This window comes from Erythrolamprus reginae, chromosome 9 (genome assembly GCF_031021105.1).
Source record: "Erythrolamprus reginae isolate rEryReg1 chromosome 9, rEryReg1.hap1, whole genome shotgun sequence".
Classification (NCBI taxonomy): domain Eukaryota; kingdom Metazoa; phylum Chordata; class Lepidosauria; order Squamata; family Dipsadidae; genus Erythrolamprus; species Erythrolamprus reginae.
In genome coordinates, this window is record NC_091958.1 from 10,302,875 (window position 1) to 10,328,865 (window position 25,991).

Genomic DNA, 25,991 nt, shown 5'->3' on the forward strand with positions numbered 1-25,991 from the left:
GGTCAGCTATATTTATTTTCAAGTAGGTCAAAGGATGTTAGCATGTTCAGCTACATAAATCTGTTAGCCAGAGTCCAGAAATTCTCCTGCTTCTAAATTATATGGATTTTTCTTTCTTTGCCCTGAACTGGTATCATTTTATTACCGGTTCAGGCAAACTGGTCCGAACTGGTAGCAATTCACCTTTGACTACAACAGTGATGGGCTCCTATGGGTAAGGTCTGATACACAGAACCAGTAGAAAAAATTTGAATTTTTTTCTTTTTTTCCCTTCTGGGCTCTGGGTATGTTTTTCCTATCGCAGTAAATGCCTGTGTGTGTGTGTTTATATAGTAGATAATGTATATTTTTGTGTGCCTGTGTGTAATATGTATGTACACATATGGCATATATACATAGAATTAAATAGTATATTTTGGATGTTCAGTAATAGTAAATAGAGAGGGAAATTGTATCTCTTTGAGGCGACAAGAGGCCAGGCACCTTAACCCAAACCCTTAACGTGAGTGACGTCAAGTTGGCCACCTTTAAGCCAGTTACATGACCTTTAAGCCACCCCTCGGTCACATGATAATCAAGCCACTCCCACCTGGTCACATGGTCAGCAAGCCACACCCACAAAATAAGCCACGCCCACCCCAATTTTACTACGTGTGGTAGTAAAATTGCTTAGTGACCCAAAGAGAGAAAAAAGTTGTAAAATCAGATTCAACTCATTGAACAATTGCATCTCTTAGTAATGGAAGCGCCAGTTCAAATTTGTGGTTATAAATCAAGGATTTACCAGTACACATTGACAAAAAAACAACAACACTCCAGAGACTTACAGTCATGGCTTCCAACTAGGAGAGAAAAGAGATTAACCATACATTTTGGTTGATGATGTTGGGATGCTTATATCACGAGCTAGAAGTCATGGATTCAGGTTCAATTCCTTGGAATGACATGCACAAATGTTTTCTTTTCTGATTTACCTCTTGCAATAACTATAACTCTGCCAAGGACACACCCGTAATCTGTCTGATCTCGAATTGTTCGGCAGTCGATCAGTGGATTCCCAATTTAAGGTACTGTACAGTGCAACTTGATTTTTCACAAGGATGTAACAGACAAAATCGGAGTTCAGTCTCCAGGTTTACTGATAATCTGAAAAATATCTCTTCATTTTATTATGTACACGGATGACTCAAATTTACACAATAATTTTAAATGCAAATTATCAAATGTAAAAATAATCTAAGTATTTTTCCTTCCAATTGGATTATAAAGACTGAGGATTTATTGTTATATGGACACAGCAATTTTAATCAGTTTTTCATGTGATCTACTCTTATAATATTTTTCAGGACCGTTCTCCCTATATATTTTTCCTCCAGTGTCCCATCTAAAACAGGGGAGTGATTTTGAATTTTTTTTTTTTAAATCCTCTATCTTAATTATAAAAAGTCTTGGGAAATTGCAAGGTTAAAATATCTGGTGCAGTTTGTGCTTTGGTTGTAAACTCACAGCAGAAGCGAACACATTTACACTCTTACTTGGCCAATATAATCCATAAACCTCTTCACACGATCGAGATCGATGCCATTTGCCCAATGGCCTTCCTTCTTGAAATAGGAACCAATGATCAAGGCATTTGCACTTAAGTAGTCCTTCACATTATCCAAAGTCACCCCAGACCCGACCAGTACTGGAATCTTCACCGCAGATCTGACTTCTAGAGAAAGCAAATAAGAAGATTCATAATACAACTGAGAATGAAACTTGTGAGGCAGACTAGCTGAAGTTATGACGATTCTACATCAGGAGCATCCAACACTAGGCAACTTTAAGATTTTTGGACCTCAACTCCCAGAATTACACAGCTGGATGGGGAATTCTGGGAGCTGAAGTCCAGAAGTCTTAAAAGTTGCCAAGGTTGGACCCCCCTGCTCCGTTTCTTAACATCCTCTTCTTATACCAAGGAATAACTCTAGTATTGAGAGGGAGAGGGAGAGAAAAAGATGGAGAAGGAGAGAGAGAGAAAGAGGGAGGGAGGGAGAGAAAGAGGGAGGGAGGGAAAGAAAGGGGGAGGGGGAAAGAGAGAGTAAGAGAAAGGGAGGGAGGGAGAGAAAAAGAGGGAGAGGGAGAGAGAAAGAGGGAGGGGGAGAGAGAAAGAGGGAGGGAGGGAAGGAGAGAGAGAGAGATGGAGAGAGATGGAGGGAGAGAGAGAAAGAGAGAGAGAGAGTGCTGTCACTTAAACTGCAAATGAAAAGGCTGCACTTTCACGTTATTTTATTAACGTTTTACCGTCTCCAGCAAAACCACCAAGAACAGCCCGGGTGCGTTGACTCTCCTGCCCTGTGTCTAGTGCCAAAAACAGCATTAGCCATGCTGGAAACGAGATAATATAATCTCGCCCCTTTTCACAACGCAGCTCTCAAAGAAGACAAGCACGGAGATCAAAAAAAGCCCATCGGGCGTAAGCAGCTCAATGGGCTTATTCGGTTAGATGATGAAAGGAACCCAAACGGTCCACGCTTAAGCAGCTGCAGGAATTCTAAAGGCAGAGTCAGGATCAATTTGCTCGCGTAGAACGATTACATGGCCCTTCCTTTCTTTCCTTTTCTGAAAAAACCCTGGCCCAATAAGCCCTCTCTGATCTATTTTCATTGTATGGAATTGCAGCGTTTAGGGTTTCATATATTTTGGTTGCTTGTGAGATCATTCTTGTTGCTGAAGAAACAATGAATGGCCTCAGGCAGGTGTGTGTCTTTGTTTGTTTGTTTGTGTGTGTGTGTGTGTGTGTGAGAAGGGGTAAAATTCGATTCCCCCCCCCTCACCAGTTCTGTGGGTGCGGCTTGGTGGGAGTGGCAGGGAAAGGATAATAATAATAATAATAATAATAATAATAATAATAATAATAATAATAGAAGAAGAAGAAGTAGTAGTAGTAGTAGTCGTCTGCGGAGAGGGGCGGCATACAAATCTAATAAATAAATAAATATTATTATTATTATTATTATTATTATTATTATTATTATTATTATGTCAGTACAACACAGCAAACGAGATCACTATGCTGGATTTCGTATTTCATCACCAGTCGGGCGCTTCCCAAGCACCTAGGACTGAGTGATGTAGCGGCGAATTATGTTTGCCGATCCCAGTAAAGTGGCCTTTTGCAATTGACAGATGGAGATTTTGTCAGTTCCGATGGTTTTCAAATGTCCGCTGAGATCCTTTGGCACTGCATCCAGTGTGCCAAGTACCACTGGGACCACTTTCACGGGCTTGTGCCAGAGTCGTTGCAGCTCGATTTTTAGATCTTCGTATTTCACTAATTTCTCTAGCTGCTTCTCCTCAATTCTGCCGTCCCCTGGGATTGCGATGTCAATGATCCATACTTTCTTCTTCGGGCTTATGATCCCACCAGTTCTTTGCCACTGGTAAATGGTAGTTCTGGCACAAGTTCCAGTGGATCATCTGTGCCACGGCATCATGTCTATGCTTGTAGTCAGTCTGTGCGATCTTTTTGCAGCAGCTGAGTATGTGATCGATTGTTTCATCTGTTTCTTTACAGAGTCTGCACAGAGTCTATTATTATTTATTATTATTATTATTATTATTATTATTATTATTATTATTATTATTTATTAGATTTGTATGCCGCCCTCCTCCGAAGACTCGGAGTGGCTCACAACAACAATACACAATACAAATCCAATGATTAAAAACAAAACACTTAAAAACCCTTAATTTAAAAAAAACACTCATACAACCCAAACAAACCATACATAGAACAGGGCGGCCGAGGGAAATCAATTTCCCCATGCCTGGCAGCAAAGAGGGTTTTAAGGAGTTTTCAAAAGGCAAAGAGGGTGACGGCAGTTCTAATCTCTGGGGGGAGTTGATTCCAGAGGGTCGGGGCCGCCACAGAGGAGGCTCTTCCCCTGAGGCCTGCCAGACGACAGTGTTTGGCCGACGGGACACGGAGAAGGCCAACTCTGTGGGACCTAATCGGTCGCTGGGATTCGTGTGGCAGAAGACGGTCCCGAAGGTATTCTGATAGAATACCAAAGAAGCCAAAAAAAATGTTCTCCCACAGCCTCTGTTTCGAGGCAAAAAACATCTGGCCAGCACACACAAGCATGTTGGAGTTGAGCTAGGGCAACAGCTGGTGTGCCAGCAGATATGGCTCCACGTGCCACCTGTGGCATCCGTGCCATAGGTTGCCATCACTGATCTATGGTATCTACAGTATCTATGGTACCCATCTATGGTATCTATCTATCTATCTATCTATCTATCTATCTATCTATCTATCTCTCTTTCTCTCTCTATCCATCCATCCATCCATCCATCATCTAATTTCTATATATCCATTTTCTCTCTCCATCCCTATATCTACTTACCTATCTTTCTCTTTCTCTGTGTATCTCTCTCTTATCTCTTATCTGTATCTCTCTCTTATCTATCCATTCCCTCTCCATCCATATCTATCTACCTATCTATCTATCTATCTATCTATCTATCTATCTATCTATCTATGTATCTCCATCTCTCTTTCTTTGTATACTCATATGCACATGCATCTCTCCTAGCTACCTACTTACCTATATCCATCTATCTCTTTTCTCCATCCATCCATCCACGCATGTACCTATCTCTATCTCCATCTCCATCTCCGTCTCTATTTCTATCTCTATCCCTGTCCTCAAACAAGCATTTCCCTTATATATCTACTATCCCTTTCTCAACTATTTCAAAAGAAAAATAAACAAATACAATGAACCTCTAATTGAACTTGATCCATTGATGTTTAAATGCTGTTGCTGGAGCAACATGAAGATGTTGTTTTTCCTAACTGAGCATCTATTTCCGAACTTTATATGCTATTTTCCACCTTCTACACTTTAATGTTTTTATTAAGTCAAAACCTTTCACAAGACGGTTTTGAAAAAATTATGAATAGCAACGTTATTAATGCCTTACAGCTATTATCAGTAATTAAACCTTTCTATTTCCCCCCTTTTTATTTAATTAAAAAAATGAGAAATATATATACTCTATTATACAGTTATGTACTTCAAATTAAGTTCAAGCATTCAAAACTAACACAGCTGCCCCAACTGGTTATGGCCATAAAATGTACTAATAATATTTGTATTTAAATGAGCTTACCATACCATACCTATTATCTTGTAGACGTTTTGGCAAATAAATAAATAAAAATAAAATAAAGAATAACTACCAGAGCAGTGTCCTTTGAAGCAGGTGACATAGAAATGTCCTCATAGAATAAATAACCACCCAACCACCACCCAACCAATGGAATCCCTCTATGTGGTCTTTGCACTTCTTACCTTCTAGTTCTTTGGGGTCTGTCTCTGATCCAGTTGCAATTCCAGTCAACACAACCCCATCAGCAAGAAAGAATTCAGCAGCCTTTGCAGTTTCCGCCACCGTGACGTCAGCTGTCAGTGCATGAGCGCTGGGGAAGAACACGGATTCAGTCTTTACTTATTATGTCTTTCTTACATCAATTCACTATCATTTCCTTGATTTGATAAATCAGGGACAAATGCAAACAGAAACAACACCATACCAGAGCTTACAAAACTTTTGCCAGACCCATTCTCGAATACAGCTCATCTGTTTGGAACCCATATCGCATCTCAGACATTAACACCCTTGAAAATGTCCAAAGATACTTCACCAGAAGAGCCCTTCACTCCTCCACTCGAAATAGAGCGTAGACTTTCAATCCTGGGCCTAGAAAGTTTAGAACTAAGACGCCTTAAACAAGATCTAAGTATTGCCCACAAGATCATATGCTGCAACGTCCTGCCTGTCGGCGACTACTTCAGCTTCAACCACAACAACACAAGAGCACACAACAGATTTAAACTTAATATTAACCGCTCCAAACTTGACTGTAAAAAATATGACTTCAGTAACCGAGTTGTCGAAGCATGGAACTCATTACCAGATTCCATAGTGTCATCCCCAAACCCCCAACACTTTACCCTTAGATTATCTACGGTTGACCTATTCAGATTCCTAAGAGGTCAGTAAGGGGCAAGTACAAGTGCACTAGAGTGCCTTCCGTCCCCTGTCCTATTGCTCTCCTATATCTCCTATACCTTTCTTCTATTCCTATATCTCTTCTTCTATTCTTTCATTGATATGTTCTATTACTATACCTTCTTTTCTATTATTTCTTAGATATATTTTACTATGAGTATCTCCTCTATAACCTTCATCATGTATTTTACTATGTGTATATAGATATATACCCACTAAAACCCTCATTGTGTGTTGGACAAAATAAATAAATAAAATAAATAAATAATAGTAGTGCAGACTTAGTAAAAGGTTTGAGAAAATTATTTGTTTAGTAGGGAAGAAACTGTTCTTGTGTCTAGTTGTCTTGGTGTGCAGTGCTCTGTAGTGATGTTTTGAGGGTAGGAGTTGAAACAGTTGATGTCCAGGATGCAAGGGGTCAGTAAATATTTTCACAGCCCTCTTTTTGACTCCTGCAGTATACAGGTCTTCAGTGGAAGGCAAATTGGCAGCCATTGTTTTTTCTGCAGTTCTGATTATCCTCTGAAGTCTGTATCGGTCTTGTTGGGTTGCAGATAAAATAATAAAATGATAATGATAAAATAAATTTTAAAAAGGAACATTTAAAAGACTTTAGAAATTGAAACCACACCACCCAGAATACAGTATAAGGCGTATTGTTTTTGCAGAAGGGATCCCAATTACCTGTGCTTCTTTTTAATATCAGCAAAAACCTGGATGTGTTCCGCCCCGATTTGCTTGCGGTATCTTAGCAAGTTCCCGGCGCAAGCGTTCAGAATCCCTTCGTCAGCCACATGAGAGAACACGAAGCCTTCCACTCGAACAAAGTCTGTACCTAGAAATAGCAATAAACAAATAAATAATCAGTGCTGTTGATAAAGCTAATTAATTCTGCTTGGTCCCCAATTATGTCTAATTACGTTTCCCAGATGATGCCCAAAACAAAATAGGTTATGTTAGAAAGACCAGTGGGGTGTTTTGCAAGCTAAACACAAGATAAAGATGTGGTGGGACTCAAATGTCAGTTCAATCTTCCTCTTCTTTCTTGTCCGCATTCTTCTTCTTTTTCTCGTTCTTCCTCTTCTTGTTTTCTCTTCTTCTCCTCTCCCCTTCCTCCCCCACTTCTCCTCCTCCTCTTCTTTTTCTTCTTCACATTATTGCCACATGCAATGACAATAAAGTATTTATCAATTAATTAATTATCATTATTATTGCTCCTCCCCTTCCTCTCCCACTTCTCCTCCTCCTCCTCTTCCTTTTCTTTTTCTTCTTCACATTATGACTGCATGACTGTAACTTGTTGCTTGTATCCTTAAGATTTTTATTAATATTGATTGTTTCCTCATTGCTTATTTGACCCCTATATGACAATCATTAAGTGTTGTACCACATGATTCTTGACAAATGTATCTTTTTCTTTTATGTACGCTGAGAGCATCTGCACCAAGACAAATTCCTTGTGTGTCCAATCACACTTGGCCAATAACATTCTATTCTATTCTATTCTATTATTGTCACATACAATAAAGTATTTATCAATTAATTAATTAACATTATTATTTCTCCTCCTCTTCCTCTCCTTCCTTCCCTACTTCTCCTCCTCCTCCTCCTCCTCATCTTCTTCTTTACATTATTGTCACATACCATGACAATAAAGTATCAATTAATTAATTAATTATTATTATTATTCCTCCTCCTTCTCCTTCTATTTCCTCCTTCTCCTCTTCCTCTCCTTGCATCTCTCACCACATATTTTAGCAATGCATATGATAACCCCGCAATTCTGCATGTAATTTTAAAAGAACATCCCAAAAGAAAGACCTTTACACAACAAATGGCAGTAGGTTGTGTTTCTAGGATACAAACTGAAAAGAGTTGACCATGAAACCAGGGATATTTTATAACACAAGATTTTTTTTTCAGGAATGCATCTGAGGCTCCTCTTTAGCAGCTTGGATGAACAACGGTTTGCTGTTTTACTTTGTTAAAAAGTTGCTCTTTAGCACAACACATTACTGTGAAGTTTCAAAGAAAAGGAGGCTTTGGTATACTGTAGGTCCAGAAGTCTCATTTGATTACTGGAAACTTTAGGAAAGTCTCTGCGAACCTGTGGCACGCAGAGGTGTTGCCCTATGTCAGCTCCAGTGCGCATGTGCGTGCTGACCAGTTGATTTTCGGCCTTCCAGAGGGTAGTGGGAAGGTCATTTTCACCTTCCCCAGGCTTCAGAAACCCCCCCGGACCCTGTGGATGGTGACAAATGGATCCAACAACCCAACCAGAAGTTCAGAAACAAACTTCCGGTTGGGCTGTTGATCCATTTTTCAAGTCTCCCCAGGCTTCCAGAAAGCCTCCTGAAACCTGGAGAGGGTGAAAACAGCCCCGACGGCTTCAGTGAGTCCTGCATGAGCATGTGAGTCCTGCATGCGCAGTGGTGGCATGGGGGGTTGTGTGTGCATGCACACGGGCATTGCATTACGGGTGTGGCACACACGTGCTACTCTTTTGGCAGCCCAGCAAAAAAAGGTTTATCACTTCTTTAGGATCATTGATGAATTGATTGATTGATTGATTGATTGACTGTGCTTTTGAATCCGTTTTGAGCCAGGGTGACTTCAAGTTTCTGCTGTTTTCTTGGCAACGCAAGTTGTTTGTTTGTTTATTTATTTATTTACTTATTTATTTATTCAATTTTTCTCCTTAGACTCAGGGCAGCTTACAACATGTTAGCAATAGCACTTTTTAACAGAGACAGCTTATTGCCCCCACAATCCTCATTTTACCCACCTTGGAAGGATGGAGGGCTGAGTCAACCTTGAGCCGGTGATGAGATTTGAACTGCTGACCTACAGATCTACAGTCAGCTTCAGTGGCCTGCAATACTGCACTCTACCTGCTGCGCCAGTGTCTGACTGGCCCAAGGTCATCCAGCGGGACTAAAACTCAGAGTCTCCCAGTTTGGTAGCCCAGTGCCTTCATCATTACAAGTAGCCCTTAACTTACGACTGTTTATTTTGCAATGGTTTGAGGTTACAACAGCCTCAGCCACAGTGGCTTCTGGACCGAAGTTACAGCCATTGCCTCACCCTGATGGTCATGTCCTTATCACCTCAAGGTTCGACTACTGCAACACTCTCTACATGGGGCTACCTTTGAAGAACATTCGGAAACTTCAGTCATGGGCCTCCCGAGATACGCCTATGTCTCTCCAGCACTCCACGAGCTGCATTGGTTGTCAATTGGTTTCCAAACGCAATTCATGGCCTATAAAGCCCTACATGGCATCGGACCAGATTACTTATGGGATGTATCCCAGTGGCAGGTCAGGTCCCACAGAGTCGGCCTTCTCCAGGTCCCATCCTAAGTGGACAGTTTGATTTAACAGAAGTTTGATTTACTTGGAGTTATATTGTGTTGTTTAAGTGTTCTCTTTATTTTTTTGAGCAGTGTATATCAAACATATACAGTGATGCCTCGTCTTACGAACCCCTCTTCATGCGAACTTTTCGTGATACGAACCCGGTGCTTAAAGATTTTTTTGCCTCTTCTTCCGAATCCCTTCATTTTTGCCGGTGCTGCTTTGAATCCCAATGAGGGGAGCCCCAGGGGAATCCCTGTGCTTCGGCTGGCAATGGAAGTCTGGAGGTGGGGTTTCCCAGCGAGGGGAGCCTCAGGCGAATCCCTGCGCTTCGGCTGACAACGGAAGTCCGGAGGTGGGGATTCCCAGCGGCGCAAGGCAAAAAGGGTGACTTTTGGGATGGGGTTGCACGCATTATTTGCTTTTACATTGATTCCTATGTTGAAAATTGCTTCGTCTTACGAACTTTTTCATCTTACGAACCTGGTCACGGAACGAATTAAGTTCGTAAGAAGAGGTATCGCTGTATATGTTTTTCTGTCAAGTCACCAGGTGATAAAAGGGAGGAGAGCCTGTGGCTTAGAGGGTAAAAGCATGTGTAGCAAGACAAAAACAGTCCAGGTTCGAATCCTAGAAATGTATGTCTAGCTTACTTGTATACTGTTTAGGTTGCTGCAAACTCTGGCAAATTACAACATCAGCTGGGAAAGAAACAGAGAAGGGAAGGAGGAAGAACGAAGGTGTTTCTAAGAAACGGGACCTGAGTGCTTTACAGCATGATCAAGAAGATAATCCAAATAATAAAGCTGCTGAGCAGAAGACATTCGCAGTTGCATCTTTACCGATGCCAGAAATAGTCCGCGAGTCAATAACACACACCATTCTACGCAGCCTCAAACAGATGTGGTTAATTAAATCAGGAACTCTGTGCAAGAAATTATGCACTGCTGAAAAACACATGGTACACCTGTTAATAATGAAACAGTTGGGAAGACAGCTTGGCCAACGGTTCCAGACCCAGGAGAAACGCTCAGCGTGTTCCAGCTCAGAAACGAGAAGGGGGGAAAAATCAAGAGGAAACATACTTCCAGATAAGCCAGTGAGTTTAACACTTGAGTTTAAAGACAAAGTATTAACATTCGAGTTTAAAGACAAATGATTCCCTATAGGCATCCCTCAAGTCAAGAAAGAGAATAGGTTGCAGGGATCTGCGGTCCTTCAAACTGCTTGCGAGTGCAGCAGTTTTATAACAGCAGTCCATCCTTTATGGGCTTATTTCTTTATTCCTGTTCCTACTCTTCCTAGCAGTAGGATTGATCACTTTGTTCAGGATCGCAATAGAGCTGGGAGAGACCTTTGAGGTCATCTAAGCTAGATCGTGCGGAATGCAGCTGCGAGAGCTATCATGGGCTTTCCCAAAAACGCCCATGTAACACCAACACTCCGCAGTCTGCATTGGTTGCCGATCAGTTTCCGGGCACAATTCAAAGTGTTGGTCATCACCGATAAAGCCCTTCATGGCACCGGACCAGGGTATCTACGAGACCGCCTTCTGCCACATGAATCCCAGTGACCGGTTAGGTCCCACAGAGTGGGCCTTCTCCGGGTCCCGTCAACAAAACAATGTCGTCTGGCGGGGTCCAGGGGAAAGGCCTTCTCTGTGGCGGCCCCGGCCCTCTGGAACCAACTCCCCCCGGAGATTAGAATTGCCCCCACCCTCCTTACCTTTCGTAAGCTCCTTAAAACCCACCTCTGCCGTCAGGCATGGGGGAACTGAGATATTTCCCCCCCCCCCTAGGCCTTTACAATTTATGCATGTTATGTTTGTTTGTAGGGATGTTTGGTTTTACAATAAAGGGTTTTTTTTAGTTGTTTAGTATTGGATTTATATGTTTTTTATTACTGTTGTTAGCCGCCGCGAGTCTACTTTTCCGACCCTCTGGAACCAGCTCCCCCCAGAGATTAGGATTGCCCCCACCCTCCTTGCCTTTCGGAAACTCCTTAAAACCCACCTCTGCCATCAGGCATGGGGGAATTGAAACATCTCCCCCTTGGCCATGTAGTTTTTGTGTATGATTCGATCGTGTGCTTGTTTTTTATATATTGTGGTTCTTTTGGATTTTTTAAACTTAAAACTGTAATTTAGATTGCAAAATATTAGATTTGTTACTATGTTTTGTTTACCATTGTTGTGAGCCGCCCCGAGTCTACGGAGAGGGGCGGCATATAAATCCAATAAATCTAATCTAATCTAATCTAATCTTTAAAGGGTCACTAAGTGAACTGTTGTAAGTTAAGGACTACTTTACCTATACTAGAAGTTGCACAAATATGGAGAGAAATATTCAGAAGTTACCTTAATTCAGAGTAAATGAATATGAAGAGCCATCCCTAGGTTTAAAAAAAGAAGAGTGTTTCTTTTTTAAGTCTTTTAAAAATTATCAGAAGAATAGAATAGAATTATTTTATTGGCCAAGTGTGATTGGACACTCAAGGAATTTGTCTTGGTGCATATGCTCTCAATGTACATAAGAGAAAAGATACATTTGTCAAGAATCATGAAATACAACAATGATTATAGGAGTCAAATAAGCAATGAGGAAACAATATTAATAAAAATCCTAAGGATACAAGCCACAAGTTACAGTCATACAGTCATTAGTGGGAGGAGATGGGTGATAGAAATGATGAGAAAAAACTAGTAGTAATAGTAGTGCAGACTTAGTAAATAGTTTGATAGCATTGAGGGAATTATGTATTTGTTTAGCAGAGTGATGGCGTTTGGGGAAAAAACAGTTCTTGTGTCTAGTTGTCTTGGTGTGCAGTGACATTTTGAGGGTAGGAGTTGAAACAGTTTATGTCCAAGATGCGAGGGGTCAGTCAATATTTTCACTGCCCCCTTTTTGACTCATGCAGTATACAAGTCCTCAATGGAAGGCAGGTTGGCAGCAATTGTTTTTTCTGCAGTTCTGATTATATTAGAGAAAACATATTAGAGAAAACAAAACAGCTAAGGTATAAAGTGCTTTTTAATATGAAGACGTATCTGCTGTCTAATCAATTCTGCTTATTGACTGAAGTGCCTAATTGTTTAAGTATCATCTGCAACGCTAAAGGGGGAAAAAATGGCATTATCGTTTCCGAAAACAAAATGCAATAGAAAAAGTAGTGCCAAAACTAGGGAACAGATGTTAGGTATAATAGACAATTCATCCGTCACAGTCAACATCAAGATACATTAAAAAAATGTATAAAAGTAATATATGTCCTCAATATTAATCATCTTTTATACATACGCCATATACCGTACAAATGAAATACTTAAATTTTAATTCACTGTGCCAGCCAAGCACAGCCAAGGCTCTGTGGATAGAATTTTTTTATTATTAATGCTCCAGCCATAAAGAAAGTCGGCTTCGTTAAAATACGCATCCTTTCTGTCTGAAATACACCAAAAGCAAATTAAAGTCTAATTATTGGTTCGACAAAGGATGTCTTATTGGCATGGTGCCTTGAAATGCACGTTTTCTGAAGTGCTAAACATATTTCCATCAGCTCTATTAATAACCCTGTGAAAAAAGATTGATTTATTGTTCCCCTTTTACAAAGGCACAAGAGCTAAAAACTCTATCCGTAGCAGTAAAGGGCTGCAAAAATGTTTACTACCAACTGTGGGTGTGGCTTATTTTGTGGGTGTGGCTTGCCGGCCATGTGACCAGGTGGGAGTTGTTTGATGATCATGTCGTGACTGGGTGGCTTAAAGGTCATGTGACTGGCTTAAAGATGGCCAACTTGATGTCACTCACGTCAAGGGCTTGGGTTAGCGTGCCTGGTCTCTCCTTGCCTCAAAGAGATACAATTTCCCTATTACTGAACATCCAAAATATACTATTTAATTATATATATATATATGTTTTCGTAAATTTTCACGGGTATATGTATGTAGATTGTTCTGAGTTCGGGTTTTGTAATATTACACAATATTACACAGGGCAAAACCCGAACTCAGAACAATCTACATATATATATATATATATATATATATATATATATATATATATATATATATATGCCATATGTGTGCATACACATTACACACAGGGACACAAAAATATACATCATCTACTATATAAACTGTATGTGTATCTACACACACACACAGCTCTTCTAAAATTATACACATTCAACCTCATTTACTGCGATAGGAAAAACATACCCAGAGCCCAGAAGGGTAAAAAAGGAAAAAAGTTCAAAATTTTTCTACCGGTTCTACGCACCTGTAGGAGCCCATCACTGATCCATACCAAAGTCCACCTCACTGAACAGGTTATATCAGGTTATAATGAAATGCGGTCATATTGTCCTGGTATATGTACAGTATGTGTGCAGACATCAAAACTCCAGAACCGGGTCATCAGTAGCTTTCAGGGGAATCTTTATAACTTGGAATAACAATAAGCAGTTATATACTGCTTTAGAGTGCTTTGCAGCCCTCTCTAAATGGTTTACGGAGTCAACATATCGCCCCCAACAATCTGGGTCCTCATTTTACTGAACTTGGAAAGATGGAAGGCGGAATCAATCTGGCGCCAGTCAGGATCGAACTCCTGGCTGTGGGCAGAGCTAGCCTGCAATAATCATTATTATTTTATTATTTATTATTATTTATTGGATTTGTATGCCGCCCCTCTCCGTAGACAATGATGCATTCTAACTGCTTATTGTTATCCCAAGTTATAAAGATTCCCCTGTGCCAGGAAGGAAGGAAGGAAGGAAGGAAGGAAGGAAGGAAGGAAGGAAGGAAGGAAGGAAGGAAGGAAGGAAGGAAGGAAGGAAGGAAGGAAGGAAGGAAGGAAGGAAGGGATCTTCGGGACCGCCTTCTGCCGCACGAATCCCAGCGACCGGTTAGGTCCCACAGAGTCGGCCTTCTTCGGGTCCCATTGACTAAACAATGTCGTCTGGCGGGACCCAGGGGAAGAGCCTTCTCTGTGTGGGCCCCGACCCTCTGGAACCAGCTCCCCCCTGAGATTAGGATTGCCCCCACCCTCCCTGCCTTTCGTAAACTCCTTAAGACCCACCTCTGCCATCAGGCATGGGGGAAGTAAAACATCTCCCCCTTGCCCATGTTGTGTTGTTGATTGATTGACTGTGTGTCTGTTTTTTATATATATTGGGATTGTTTTATGAAATTACTAATTTTAAATTGTAATTAGATTGGTGGGCATTGGATTTGTTATTATGTACTGGTTTTTTATTATTGTTGTGAGCCGCCCCGAGTTTGCGGAGAGGGGCGGCATATACATCCAATAAATCTAATCTAATCTAAACTAATCCTCATATGTGCTATTGCTATTGTTCTTTCTTTTCTTTTTCTCTTTCTTTCTTTTTCTTTTCTTCCTTTCTCTGTTTCTTTCCCTTGTCCTTCCTTCCTTCCTTCCCACAGTGGCACAGGGGTTAGAGTCCATTACTGCAGGCTACTTCTTCTGCCTGCAATTTAGCCATTCAAATCTCACCAGCCTTGACTCAGTCTTCATCCTTCCGAGGTGGGTAACATCAGGACCCAAAATTTTGGGAGGCAATAGGCTGACTCTGTAAACCGCTTAGAGAGGGCTGTGGAAAGCACTGTGAAGCAGAGTATAAGTCTAAGGTCTATTGCTATTAACAACAGGGGCAAGAAAAGTCGTTAAAACAGGGACAAATTCACCCAACAATTTTTTTTCCACTTCACAAGATAAATGTTGGGCTTAATTGTGGTTGCAAGTTGAAAACTACCCCAATGCCTTCAGTTCCCCTCATTGTTTTCCATCCTCAAAGGAAGAAAAAAGCTCCATTACACTACTAGTAGCATTCATGTTAATATTATCTGCGGCCAGTTCTGAAATGCACCAAGAAGAAACTACCTTTGATGTCCCAGTAAGACTTATTGACGCTGAGCTTTCAATCTGCTGCCAGTAAAACTCCCGCGTGAAAATTGTGCAAAGCTGTGTGCGGGAGGGAAGAAGGAGTAGGGATCAGAAAGCTGATGGCATAATCCAGGCCTTTGAACTGGGTGCTCCTAGGGCTGATTTTTCTCTGATTTTTATTTTGGGTGGTGGTGGTGGTAAAGTTACATTTAAATATTTTAAAGGGTTAAATAAGGTTCAGGAGGGAAGTGTTTTTAATAGGAAAGTGAACACAAGAACAAGGGGCCCAATCTGAGGTTAGTTGGGGGAAAGATCAGAAGCAACATGAGAAGATATTATTTTACTGAAAGAGTAGTAGATGCTTGGGACAAACTTCCAGCAGACGTGGTTGGTAAATCCACAGTAATTGAATTTAAACATGCCTGGGATAAACCTCCATCCATCCTAAGATAAAATACAGGAAATAGTATAAGGGCAGAGTAGATGGACCATGAGGTCTTTTTCTGCCGTCAATCTTCTATGTTTGTATGTTAGGAATTATGTCAACATCAGGAGAATAGAGAGGCTGGGAAAACGAGCATTAAATAATCACAAAGAGAAAGTCGGGGCTCTCAAGTTGGTGCTATAACGTAATTTATTTCATGAAAAGACAGCAAAATGTGTTGCAACTTGCGTCTTTCTGGGGGGACAAAGTTGATATATTATTTTAAGTGAATTGCTTTCGTTGCGCCGAAAAATAAAAAGGGCTCCGGAAGAAGAAGGAGGAGGAGGAGGAGGAGGGAGGGTAGAAACGCGACAAACGGCGATAATAAATACAACTTTGTAGCTATTCCATCTGTCACTCCTTAATGGATTTTTCTTTTGTTTTGCTGGAAATAATAATAATAAAAAAGAGGCCACAGTGGTAGAAAAACAAAGGTTAGGAAATGAAAAACGACCCTGCTCGTGTCCCTCTGGTGTATCATGCTTGAAGCAAGCAACTGCTCCATAAAAGCCATAACGGGAAGCGTTTGAATCATATGGAAACTTGGCCCTCTAAGGAAATCCACAGTAAAATAAAAATTAAATAAAAATCCAGGCGGTATTTATGAAATCACAAGTTTCCGTCATCATTTGAGATCCATCAACTCTTCCTCCCTCCAAGTGGTAAAGTTAAAACACACATGATAGATACTCAGAAAAAGAATAGAGGTGGATAAGGGAACTTGGAGGTCTTCTAGTCCAGCCCCTTGCTCAAGCAGGAGACACTAACCATTTCAGACAAGTGGCTGCCTGGCCTCTGCTTAAAGATATAAATACTTTATTGTCATTGTCAACCCAAGGGAATTGTCATTTACAACGAAAGTCGTGTGACGTCCAGAGACTAATCCCAACACACATAACAATCTCCACCCCGCCAACACCCCCCCCCCCTCCAGTGATGAAGCACCCACAACTTCTGAAGGCAAGTTGTTTCACTTGAAGGTCCTGGTGGAAGAAAAACATCATTATGGCTTCAAAGTCTAAGAGACTAATGGGATCGCCAACATCTGGCAATGTATATGGAAGAAGATGATGAAGAAAACAAAGAAGACAAAGATGATGAAGAAGAAGACGATGAAGAAGAAGAGGAGGAGGAGGAGGAGGAGGAGGAGAAGTAGAAGAAGAAGAAGCAGAAGCAGAAGAAGAAGAAGAAGAGGAGGAGGAGGAGGAGGAGGAGGAGAAGTAGAAGAAGAAGAAGCAGCAGCAGGAGCAGAAGAGGTAGAGGAGGAGGAGGAGGGAGAGGAGGAGGGAGAGGAGGAAGAGGAAGAGGGGGAGAAGGAGAAGGAGAAAGAGGAAAAAAGAACAGGAGGAAGAGGAGGAAGAGGAGGAAAAGAAGAGGAAGAGGAGGAGAAGGAGAAGGAAAAAGAAGAGAGGAAGAAGAAGAAGAGAAAGAGGAGGGGGAGAAGAGGAAGAGGAGGAGGATTGGAGGAGGATCCTTCACTTACCTGATGCAAGGGCAACAGCTAAAGCTTGCTGGTTTGCAGCACAAAGTATCTGAACCCCAATGGGGAGCGTGGGACACGCCTGTTTCACGGAGGCACAAACCACGGCCATAGCTGCTGTAACCTCTGCACCGACATCGAATGTGTAAGGCCGGTCGTGCATATTTTCAACAATCAAGCCGTCCTGTGGGTAAAAAATGCATAAGATGCTATTCAAGTCAGAAGAGCTTCGGGAAAGGAAGGCTGGAGAAAAAGGAATCCAAACGATTACGAAGCAGACAGGGCAGATATTTCCTGGCTTAGGACCGTAACGGAGCCTACTTGTTATGTGAATGCGTGGTTGTTAAGCAAACGGCATGGTCTTTAAGCAAAGCGATTGATCACTACTATGGCCAAAGTGGGAGTTCAATACTGGGTGTTTCAAGGATCCCGTCCTCACTTAATAAGGTCTTAATAAAGACTTAATGTGAACAAGGTTTTTTTTTTGGTTAGACTTGTACACGTTGCTTTTTCTCATTCCTCCTTTCGAGCATGTAATAATTAACCTCTGAAATTCTCAATTAGCTAAACGATGGTTCCTGGATTCAGAAATAGGAAGAATTTGGAATCTTCATCTAAGTTCCCTGGTTTAAGATCCTGATGTATTTCCAAATTATTTTCCAGTTCAGGCATAACAAAAACTATTAATGGAAGCCTCCATTAATTATTTTAGTAAAATCAGGTCTTGGGGGTGGGGATTATTTTTAATATTAGATTTGTTTACATTGTCTTTTTTATTGTTGTTAGCCACGCCGAGTCTTCGGAGAGGGGCGGCATACAAATCTAATAAATAATAATAATAATAATAATAATAATAATAATAATAGCTACAGTGCATAGAACATCATCTGTTCTCCTACTCAGCTTAAAATCAAGCATAAGAAGAAAGGATAACTGATATTAAATATAGGTGATCCAAGGAGCGGATTCCTATTACTGCTGCTACTGGTAATGCTAGAATTTGATTTGGGATGGAATTCCATGCCTAAAAATGGTATTGCTTGATGTTTTAAAAAATTGAGCTTTTTTGGTGCCTGTGGAAGAAAACGTGATGCTGTAGTCAGAAAAAAAAAGTTGCAGAGTGTTCTGTCGGGCTCTCTGGCAGACTCCTCCCGAAAATTCACAGGTACAAATTTCAGACACACACACGTTTGAAAATTCAAAACAATGTTCTTTATAATGAAAATTCACTTAAACTAAGCCCTCTTTTGATATAGCAAAGAGCACTGGTCTCCAAACAAACTGGTAATTTGTACAAGTCCCTTATGAGTTCTGTGATACTTAGCTTGCAGCTGTGAGGCAATTCACAGTCCTTCTTCTTTCACAAAGTGAAACACACTTTGCTCTGGTTTAGTTTAGTTTAGGGGAAAAATCAGCACACAAAAGGTCAAAGTCAGCAAAGCAGGCACGAAACACAACGATCAGATAATCCTCCACAATGGCCAAACCCACAGGCTGCTATTTATAGCAGCCTCACTAATTACCACAGCCCCACCCAACCACAGGTGGCCTCATTTTCTTTGATAATAATCTCTCAGTTGTTGTTGCCTATGCATCGCTCTCCACATGCGTGGCTGTATCATTAACTCTTGTTCTGAATCCAAGGAGGAGCTAGATAATTGATCTCTTTCTGAGCTGTCTGCCACACTCTCCTCCTCCCTGTCACTCATGTCTTCTTGGTCAGAGGAGCCTTCATCAGCAGTTCCACCGGGGAGGGGGCAAAACAGGCCTGCAGCATGTGGATGTCTCCCCCACATCCACAGTCCTTGGGGCAAGGAGCTGGGCCAGAGCTAACCACAACACCGAGAAGAGAAAGAAAAATTTCATCTCAAAAGCAAAAATAGATGCCAGAACTTGATACAAAGTAGAATTCCATGTTTAAAAAATGGTATTGCTCGCTGTTTTTAAAAATTTAGCCCTTTTGGTCCCCTGGGAAGAAAACGAGTGATGCCAGGTTCAGAAAAAAGTTGGGGAAAAGAGTGGGGGAAATTTCATCACAAAAGTAAAAAATGGATGGTAGAATGTGATTCGGGGTAGAATTCCATGTCTTAAAGTGGTATTGCTTGCTGCTTTTTTCTAGTATCCATTTTTGCTGTTAAAATGAAATCATTTTTCACTTAATAGTTAGTATTACTATTAATGAATCGAAAATGATATTAACAAACCTAAGACATTAAGGTAGGGAGGTATATTATATTAGCATCTGTGTCCCAAACAGAGAACACCAGCACCAAACAGAGAACACCAGAACCCCAATGTCATCAGTAATACTCATCTTCAAAAATGTAACTTTACGCAAATAACCCCGACCAATGTATAAACATAAAGAAATTCAACACAGAGACACTTATAAATTATGTCAACCGCATCTCTTACAAAGTAGTAGCCCCAAAACAATTTATAAAAATAGTACACTCCAGCCCATCGACACTTAATTATATTGCTTGCATCTTTCCGAAGAAAAGATTAAACTCTGTTGGTCCTGAATTATAGCTGCCATTTTCACTAATAGTAATCCCTCCTCTTCACACTATGGGTAAATTTCGAAGGAAGAATTAGGGCTGAATAAAGATACTTAGGGACAATACGTCACCGACAACTGAAGTTATAGCTTCTCCAGTAGCATTAATGATGAGTTACAGATATTTTACAGATGAATATTAGTAATACTATTAAAAATGCCACTCTGTTTCTTCCCCTCCCCACCATTCCTTTTAGAACAACAATATCAGAATCTGGGAAAACAGAGCGCTGTAAAACTCCTTGGGATCTGTCACCGCATATAATCTTGTCATGGCAATTTTGATTGTGTTTGGCAAAACAAGCACAGAGCAGCTATAATTTTTCGGCACAGATGGCATCATGTCTGAGCATTCACTTGTTTTCATTTATGCGCTCCAACATTATAAATCTTCCATATTTATTACGTTCTTTTTAAAAAGAGTCACTAATGCATCAAACGAGGCACCTTTTTAAAAAAAGGAACTGAAGATGTGCTTTCATCAGTCATGTCTGCACACTCTAAAAAAAAACAAAACACCAAAGCATGATGCTCATGTGATTTATTTTGAGGAGGGGGAGCTAGTTATTTTTTCTACTTCAGTTTCAGCACTCCTTGTCCCCAAAAGAGACTAAGAAAGAGCCCAGGATAGCTGCGAAAAGACATGGACCAGAATATCTCCGAGACCGCCTTCTGCCGCACGAATCCCAGCGACCGATTAGGTCCCACAGAATGGGCCTTCTCCAGGTCCCATCAACTAAACAATGTCGGTTGGCGGGCCCCAGGGGTAGAGCCTTCTCTGTGGCGGCCCCGACTCTCTGGAACCAGCTTCCCCCAGAGATTAGAACTGCCCCTATCCTCCTTGCCTTTCGTAAACTCCTTAAAATCCACCTTTGTCATCAGGCATGGGGAAACTGAGATATTCCCCCCGGGCCTATACAATTTATGTATGGTATGCTTGTATGTATGTCTGCTTAATAATAGGGGTTTTTAAAATATTTTAAATAGTAAATTATTAGATTTGTTATGAACTGTTTTATTGTGTTGTGAGCCACCCCGAGTCTACGGAAAGGGGCGGCATACAAATAAATAAATAAATAAATAAATAAATAAATAAATAAATAAATAAATAAATAAATAAATAAATAAATAAATAAATAAATAAATAAATAAATAAATAAATAAATAAATAAATAAATAAACAAATCAATCAATCAATCAATCAATCAATAAATAAATGGTTACCAACTAAAATGTGATAAAACTGGAGGCAAGATTCTGAGTTCTCCAAAAAACCCATAAAGCTAAATGTTAAACAGAACAGAGTTTGGGGAAATACAGTGGTTCCTCTACTTAAGAACTTAATTTGTTCCATGACCAGGTTCTTAAGTAGAAAAGTTTGTAAGTAGAAGCAATTTTTCCCATAGTAAAAGCAAATAATGCGTGCAAACCCATTAGGAAAGAAATATAAGCTTAGAATTTGGGTGAGAGGAGGAGGAGGAGGAAGAGGAGGAGGACAGTCGCTGCCCAGAGCGAAGGGAGTGTTTCTTTTTTCTGGGCGCTGGCAGAGGTTTATTCCCTCTCCAAGCGTCCACAGAAAAGGAAGACACTCTGTTCGTTCTGGACTGCCAAAGCCTCCTTAAGCGCCACCAAAAAGGCTCCTCTGGCAGTCCAGAAAACCCCGAGATGGACAGGATTAAAGGGGGAATGGCAGGAAACTGGCCGGCCTTTGTGCTGCTCTCAAATTTCCTGGGAAATTTTTCCAGGCACGGGTTCTTAAGTAGAAAATGGTTCTTGAGAAGAGGCAAAAAAACCTTGAACACCCAATTCTTATCTAGAAAAGTTCTTAAGTAGAGGCGTTCTTAAGTAGAGGTACCACTGTATTAAGAATTATGGACTTGCATCCCAAGTCTGAAAATTACAGGTGTGTTCCAGTGAAAAACGGGATAAACTGCAATATTACAAGAGAAAGACCTCAGAGCTGCTTTTTCCAAAGGCAACTGGAGTTGATCTGTGTTTCTTTTTAAAAGATGTTTCACTTCTCATCCAACAAGCATCTTCGATGCTTCATCTTTAGAGAACTGAAGATGCTTATTGGATGGGAAGGGAAAGATTTTCAAGTAAAATCCAGGCATGGGGGAACTGAGATACTCTTTCCCCCTAGGCCTTTACAATTTTATGCATGGTGTGTTTGTATGTATGTTTGGTTTTATAATAAGGGTTTTTTAGTTGTTTTAGTATTGGATTGTTACATGCTGTTTTTATTATTGTTGTTAGCCGCCCCGAGGCTGCAGAGATGGGTTGCATACAAATCCAATAAATAAAATAAAATAAATAAAATAAAAACACAAGTGTGAAAGCAAAAAGCTTACCCGATTGTCGGCACTTTGCAAATGCAAGTTTATAGCAGATATATGTAGGACAAAGGTCATATATCAAAAGAGCATAATTCTGGCAAGAATTGCAATATAAAATGAAAATACTAAATACTCAAGGCATAGCCCAGCTTCCTCAGCACCATCCGGTTTTTTTTAACATGATTTTCCCCTGACTTTTAAATATTTTAATATTGTTTGGTTTTTCCCTCTGATTTATTCTGGGTTTTTTTTTCAAATTCCCTGATAATTTCCTAATATTTCTCGAACCGCCGATTTCCCTGATAATTCCCTGATTTTCCTGTTTTCCAGGTTTGTCGGACACCCTGATTGTTAAGTGCAATTATCGCTCTGGGATAAAAACTATTCAGAAAACGTGTGGTCCGAGTTTTAAGTGTTCTGTATCTTCCGCCAAAAAGCAACAGTCCAAAAAAGATTGTAAGCAAGATGGAAAAAGTCTATGAGAATGTTGTGCACCTTCCTAGAACAGCGAGATGTGAATATAACATCCAAGGTTTGTAGCTTGAGCTCAATGATATTCTGGACAGTTTTAATGATTCTCTGTAGAGCGTTTTTGTCCGCTAGAGCAGTGTTTTTCAACCAGTGTGCCGGGGCACACTAGTGTGCCGTGAGACATGGTCAGGTGTGCCGCGAAGCTCAGAGAGAGAAAGCGAGAGAGAGAGAAAGAAAGCAAAAGAGAGAAAGAGGGAGAGAGAGAGAAAGAGAACAAGAAAGAGAGAGAAAACAAGAGAGAGAGAAAGTGAACAAGAGAAAGCAAGCAAGAGAGAGAGAGAAAGCAGTAGAGAGAAAGAGAGGGAGGGAAGGAGAGAGAGAGAAAGACAGAGGGAGGGAGGGAGGGAGAAACAGAGAGCAAAAAAGAGAGGAAGGAAGAGAAAGAAAGAGGGATGGAGAGAGAAAGAAGGAAGGGAGAGAAAGAGGGAGGGAGAGAGACATAGAGCGAAAGGGAGGAAGAGAGAGAGAATTTTTTTGTCCAAACTTTTTTTAGCCCCCACCCTCCCCCCGCTCAATGTGCCCCAGGGTTTCATAAATGTAAAAAATGTGCCGCGGCTCAAAACAGGTTGAAAATCATTGCGCTAGAGAGCTGCTCCCATGTCATGCTAGAATGCCATATGTCCCAACACTCTCAATGGTGCTTTGATAGTAGGACAGCAGTAGATGCTGAGATAGATTTATCTTCTGAGCATTCTCAAGAACTACAGCCTCTTCTGTGCCTTCTTCACAAGCGTGTTAACATTCATAGTCCACGAGAGGTCCTCTGAGATATGAATACCCAGAAGTTTAAAACTACCAACCCTCTCCCTTTGTTATTCTGAATGCTTTGCACTCACATCTATGGAAGAACTAAGATTAAGAATAGAGAACATTCAAAACCAGGAAACAAAGTAAAAGAAAGGACTTACAACACCAGCAGCCCTATACATTTCAGCCTCTCTACAAGCTTCTTCAATGATCCGAGCCAAGGGCAAGGTACCACATGGTGATCCTGCAAAGACAAAGATGCCACTTCAGAAATACACAAGCGCAAATCGTTAAACTTTGCCATACTCAAAAACAAGTCTTAGATCATGCGAAGACCATAGTAAGGCCACATTTGGGATACTGCATTCAGTTTTGGTCTCCATGATGCAAAAAGAGGTACAGTGATACCTTGTCTTACGAACTTAATTGGTTCCGGGACGAGGTTCGTAAGATGAAAAGTTGGTAAGACGAAACAATGTTTCCCATAGGAATCAATGGAAAAGCGATTAATGCGTGCAAGCCCAAAACTCACCCCTTTTGCCAGCCGAAGCACCCGTTTTTGCGCTGCTGGGATTCCCCTGAGGCTCCCCTCCGTGGGAAACCCCACCTCCGGACTTCCGTTGCCAGCAAAGCGCCCATTTTTGCGCTGCTGGGATTCCTCTGCAGCATCGCAAAAACACGGAAGTCCAGAGGTGGGGTTTCCCATGGAAGGGAGCCTCAGGAGAATCCCAGCAGCGCAAAAACGGGTGCTTTGCTGGCAACGGAAGTCCAGAGGTAGGGTATCCCAGCGGCATCAGCTTGGGTTCGTGAGGTGAAAATAGTTCAGAAGAAGAGGCAAAAAAATCTTAAACCCCGGGTTCGTATCTCGAAAAGTTCGTATGATGAGGGGTTCGTAAGACAAGGTATCACTATATACCCATGACAGCTCTTGCAGCTGCATTCTGGACTATTGGCAGTCTCTGAACACTTTTCAAGGGTAGCACGTTGATTCCGGAGGCCCAGGGCCAACACAGAGTAGGCCCCGCCAGACTGTGGGACCTGATTGGCCACTGAGATAGTGGGAAAACTACCTTCTACCGCTTCCACATTTTAGCCCGATGTCTTTTAAAGATAAACAACAGCCAGAAGGCATTTACCTGGTAATGCTCTGACGTGGACCATGCCAAGGACAACTGACTTCAGCCGCCCGAAAAGCTGCAGAAACTTCTGCATCTGGGGGAGAAGAGAAACACATTGACATCAACTCCTGCCCAGCCAGCTGCCTTTATAGGGTCTATATCAGTGGTGGGTTCCTGTTGTGGTTAGCTCTGCCCCAGCTCCTGCCCCAAGGACTGTGGATGTGGGGGAGACATCCACATGCTGCAGGCCTGTTTTGCCCCCGGTGGAATCTGCTGATGAAGGCTCCTCTGACCAAGAAGACATGAGTGACAGGGAGGAGGAGAGTAGGGCAGACAGCTCAGAAGGAGATCAATTATCTAGCTCCTCCTTGGATTCAGAACAAGAGTTAATGATACAGCCACGCATGCGGAGAGCGATGCATAGGCAGCAACAACTGAGAGATTATTATCAAAGAAAATGAGGCCACCTGTGGTTGGGTGGGGCTGTGGTCATTAGTGATGCTGCTATAAAGAGCAGCCTGTGGGTTTGGCCATTGTGGAGGATTATCTGATCCTTGTGTGACTGCTTTACTGACTTTGACCTTTTGGGTGCTGATTTTTCCCCGTTTTGAAACTAAACCAGAGCAAAGTGTGTTTCACTTTGTGAAAGAAGGACTGTGAATTGCCTCACAGCTGCAAGCTAAGTATCACAGAACTGATAAGGGACTTGTACCAATTACCAGTTTGTTTGGAGACGAGTGCTCTTTGCTATACCAAAAGAGGGCTTAGTTTAAGTGAATTTTCATTATATTGTTTTGAATTTTCAAACGTGTGTGTGTGTGTCTGAAATTTGTACCTGTGAATTTTTGGGAGGAGTCTACCAGAGAGCCCGACAGACCAGTTCCACTTACTTTCCCTACCGGTTCACATCGCTTTGCTCACTCAAACACGCGCCTATGTTATGTCGGGGAAATGACCCTCTGCGTATTTCCTTTGCGTATGCGCAGAGGGTTCTTTGCCAGCTGCTTTCAAGGAGCTGGGACTGTGGTTCAGGTTTGGGGCCATGGCCGGCCAGCCATCACTGCCAGTTCGGCGTGAGGGAGCAAACCAGGCAGCAACCCACCACTAGCCTATAAAAGAGATTTCTCTCCTATTACTACATACTCTAGGGATACAAAGAGGGAAGTGTGTGTGTGTTTGTGTGCTTGTGTGGGTATATTATATCTGATTACTATTGTACACTGTTTTGTTGTTGCTGTTAGCCGCTCCGAGTCTCCGGAGAGGGGCGGCATACAAATCCAATCAATCAATCAATCAATCAATCAATCAATCAATCAATCAGTGTTCCAGAACTTGTTTTCAAGATTTACAACTTTCCAGGATTCTTGTTTCTACTGAAATTTCCCCCTGCCCCATCCAGATTTGGCCACTGTC

At 41.4% G+C, this 25,991-nt stretch overlaps 1 protein-coding gene across 1 annotated transcript in view; it reads right to left on the bottom strand.

The window, feature by feature from the left end:
• Positions 1 to 1,134: 1,134 nt before the first annotated feature.
• Positions 1,135 to 25,991, bottom strand: part of LOC139171835 (uncharacterized protein F13E9.13, mitochondrial-like) — a 28,877-nt gene continuing 4,020 nt past the window's right edge. Inside the window, exons 2-7 of the mRNA XM_070760280.1 lie at positions 24,597 to 24,672; positions 23,622 to 23,704; positions 17,290 to 17,470; positions 6,748 to 6,898; positions 5,343 to 5,470; positions 1,135 to 1,714 (exon numbers count right to left, since the gene is read on the bottom strand). Of these exons, the coding sequence (XP_070616381.1) occupies positions 1,524 to 1,714; positions 5,343 to 5,470; positions 6,748 to 6,898; positions 17,290 to 17,470; positions 23,622 to 23,704; positions 24,597 to 24,672 (810 nt within the window). The 3' untranslated portion in view covers positions 1,135 to 1,523. The remainder of the gene's footprint in view (positions 1,715 to 5,342; positions 5,471 to 6,747; positions 6,899 to 17,289; positions 17,471 to 23,621; positions 23,705 to 24,596; positions 24,673 to 25,991) is intronic.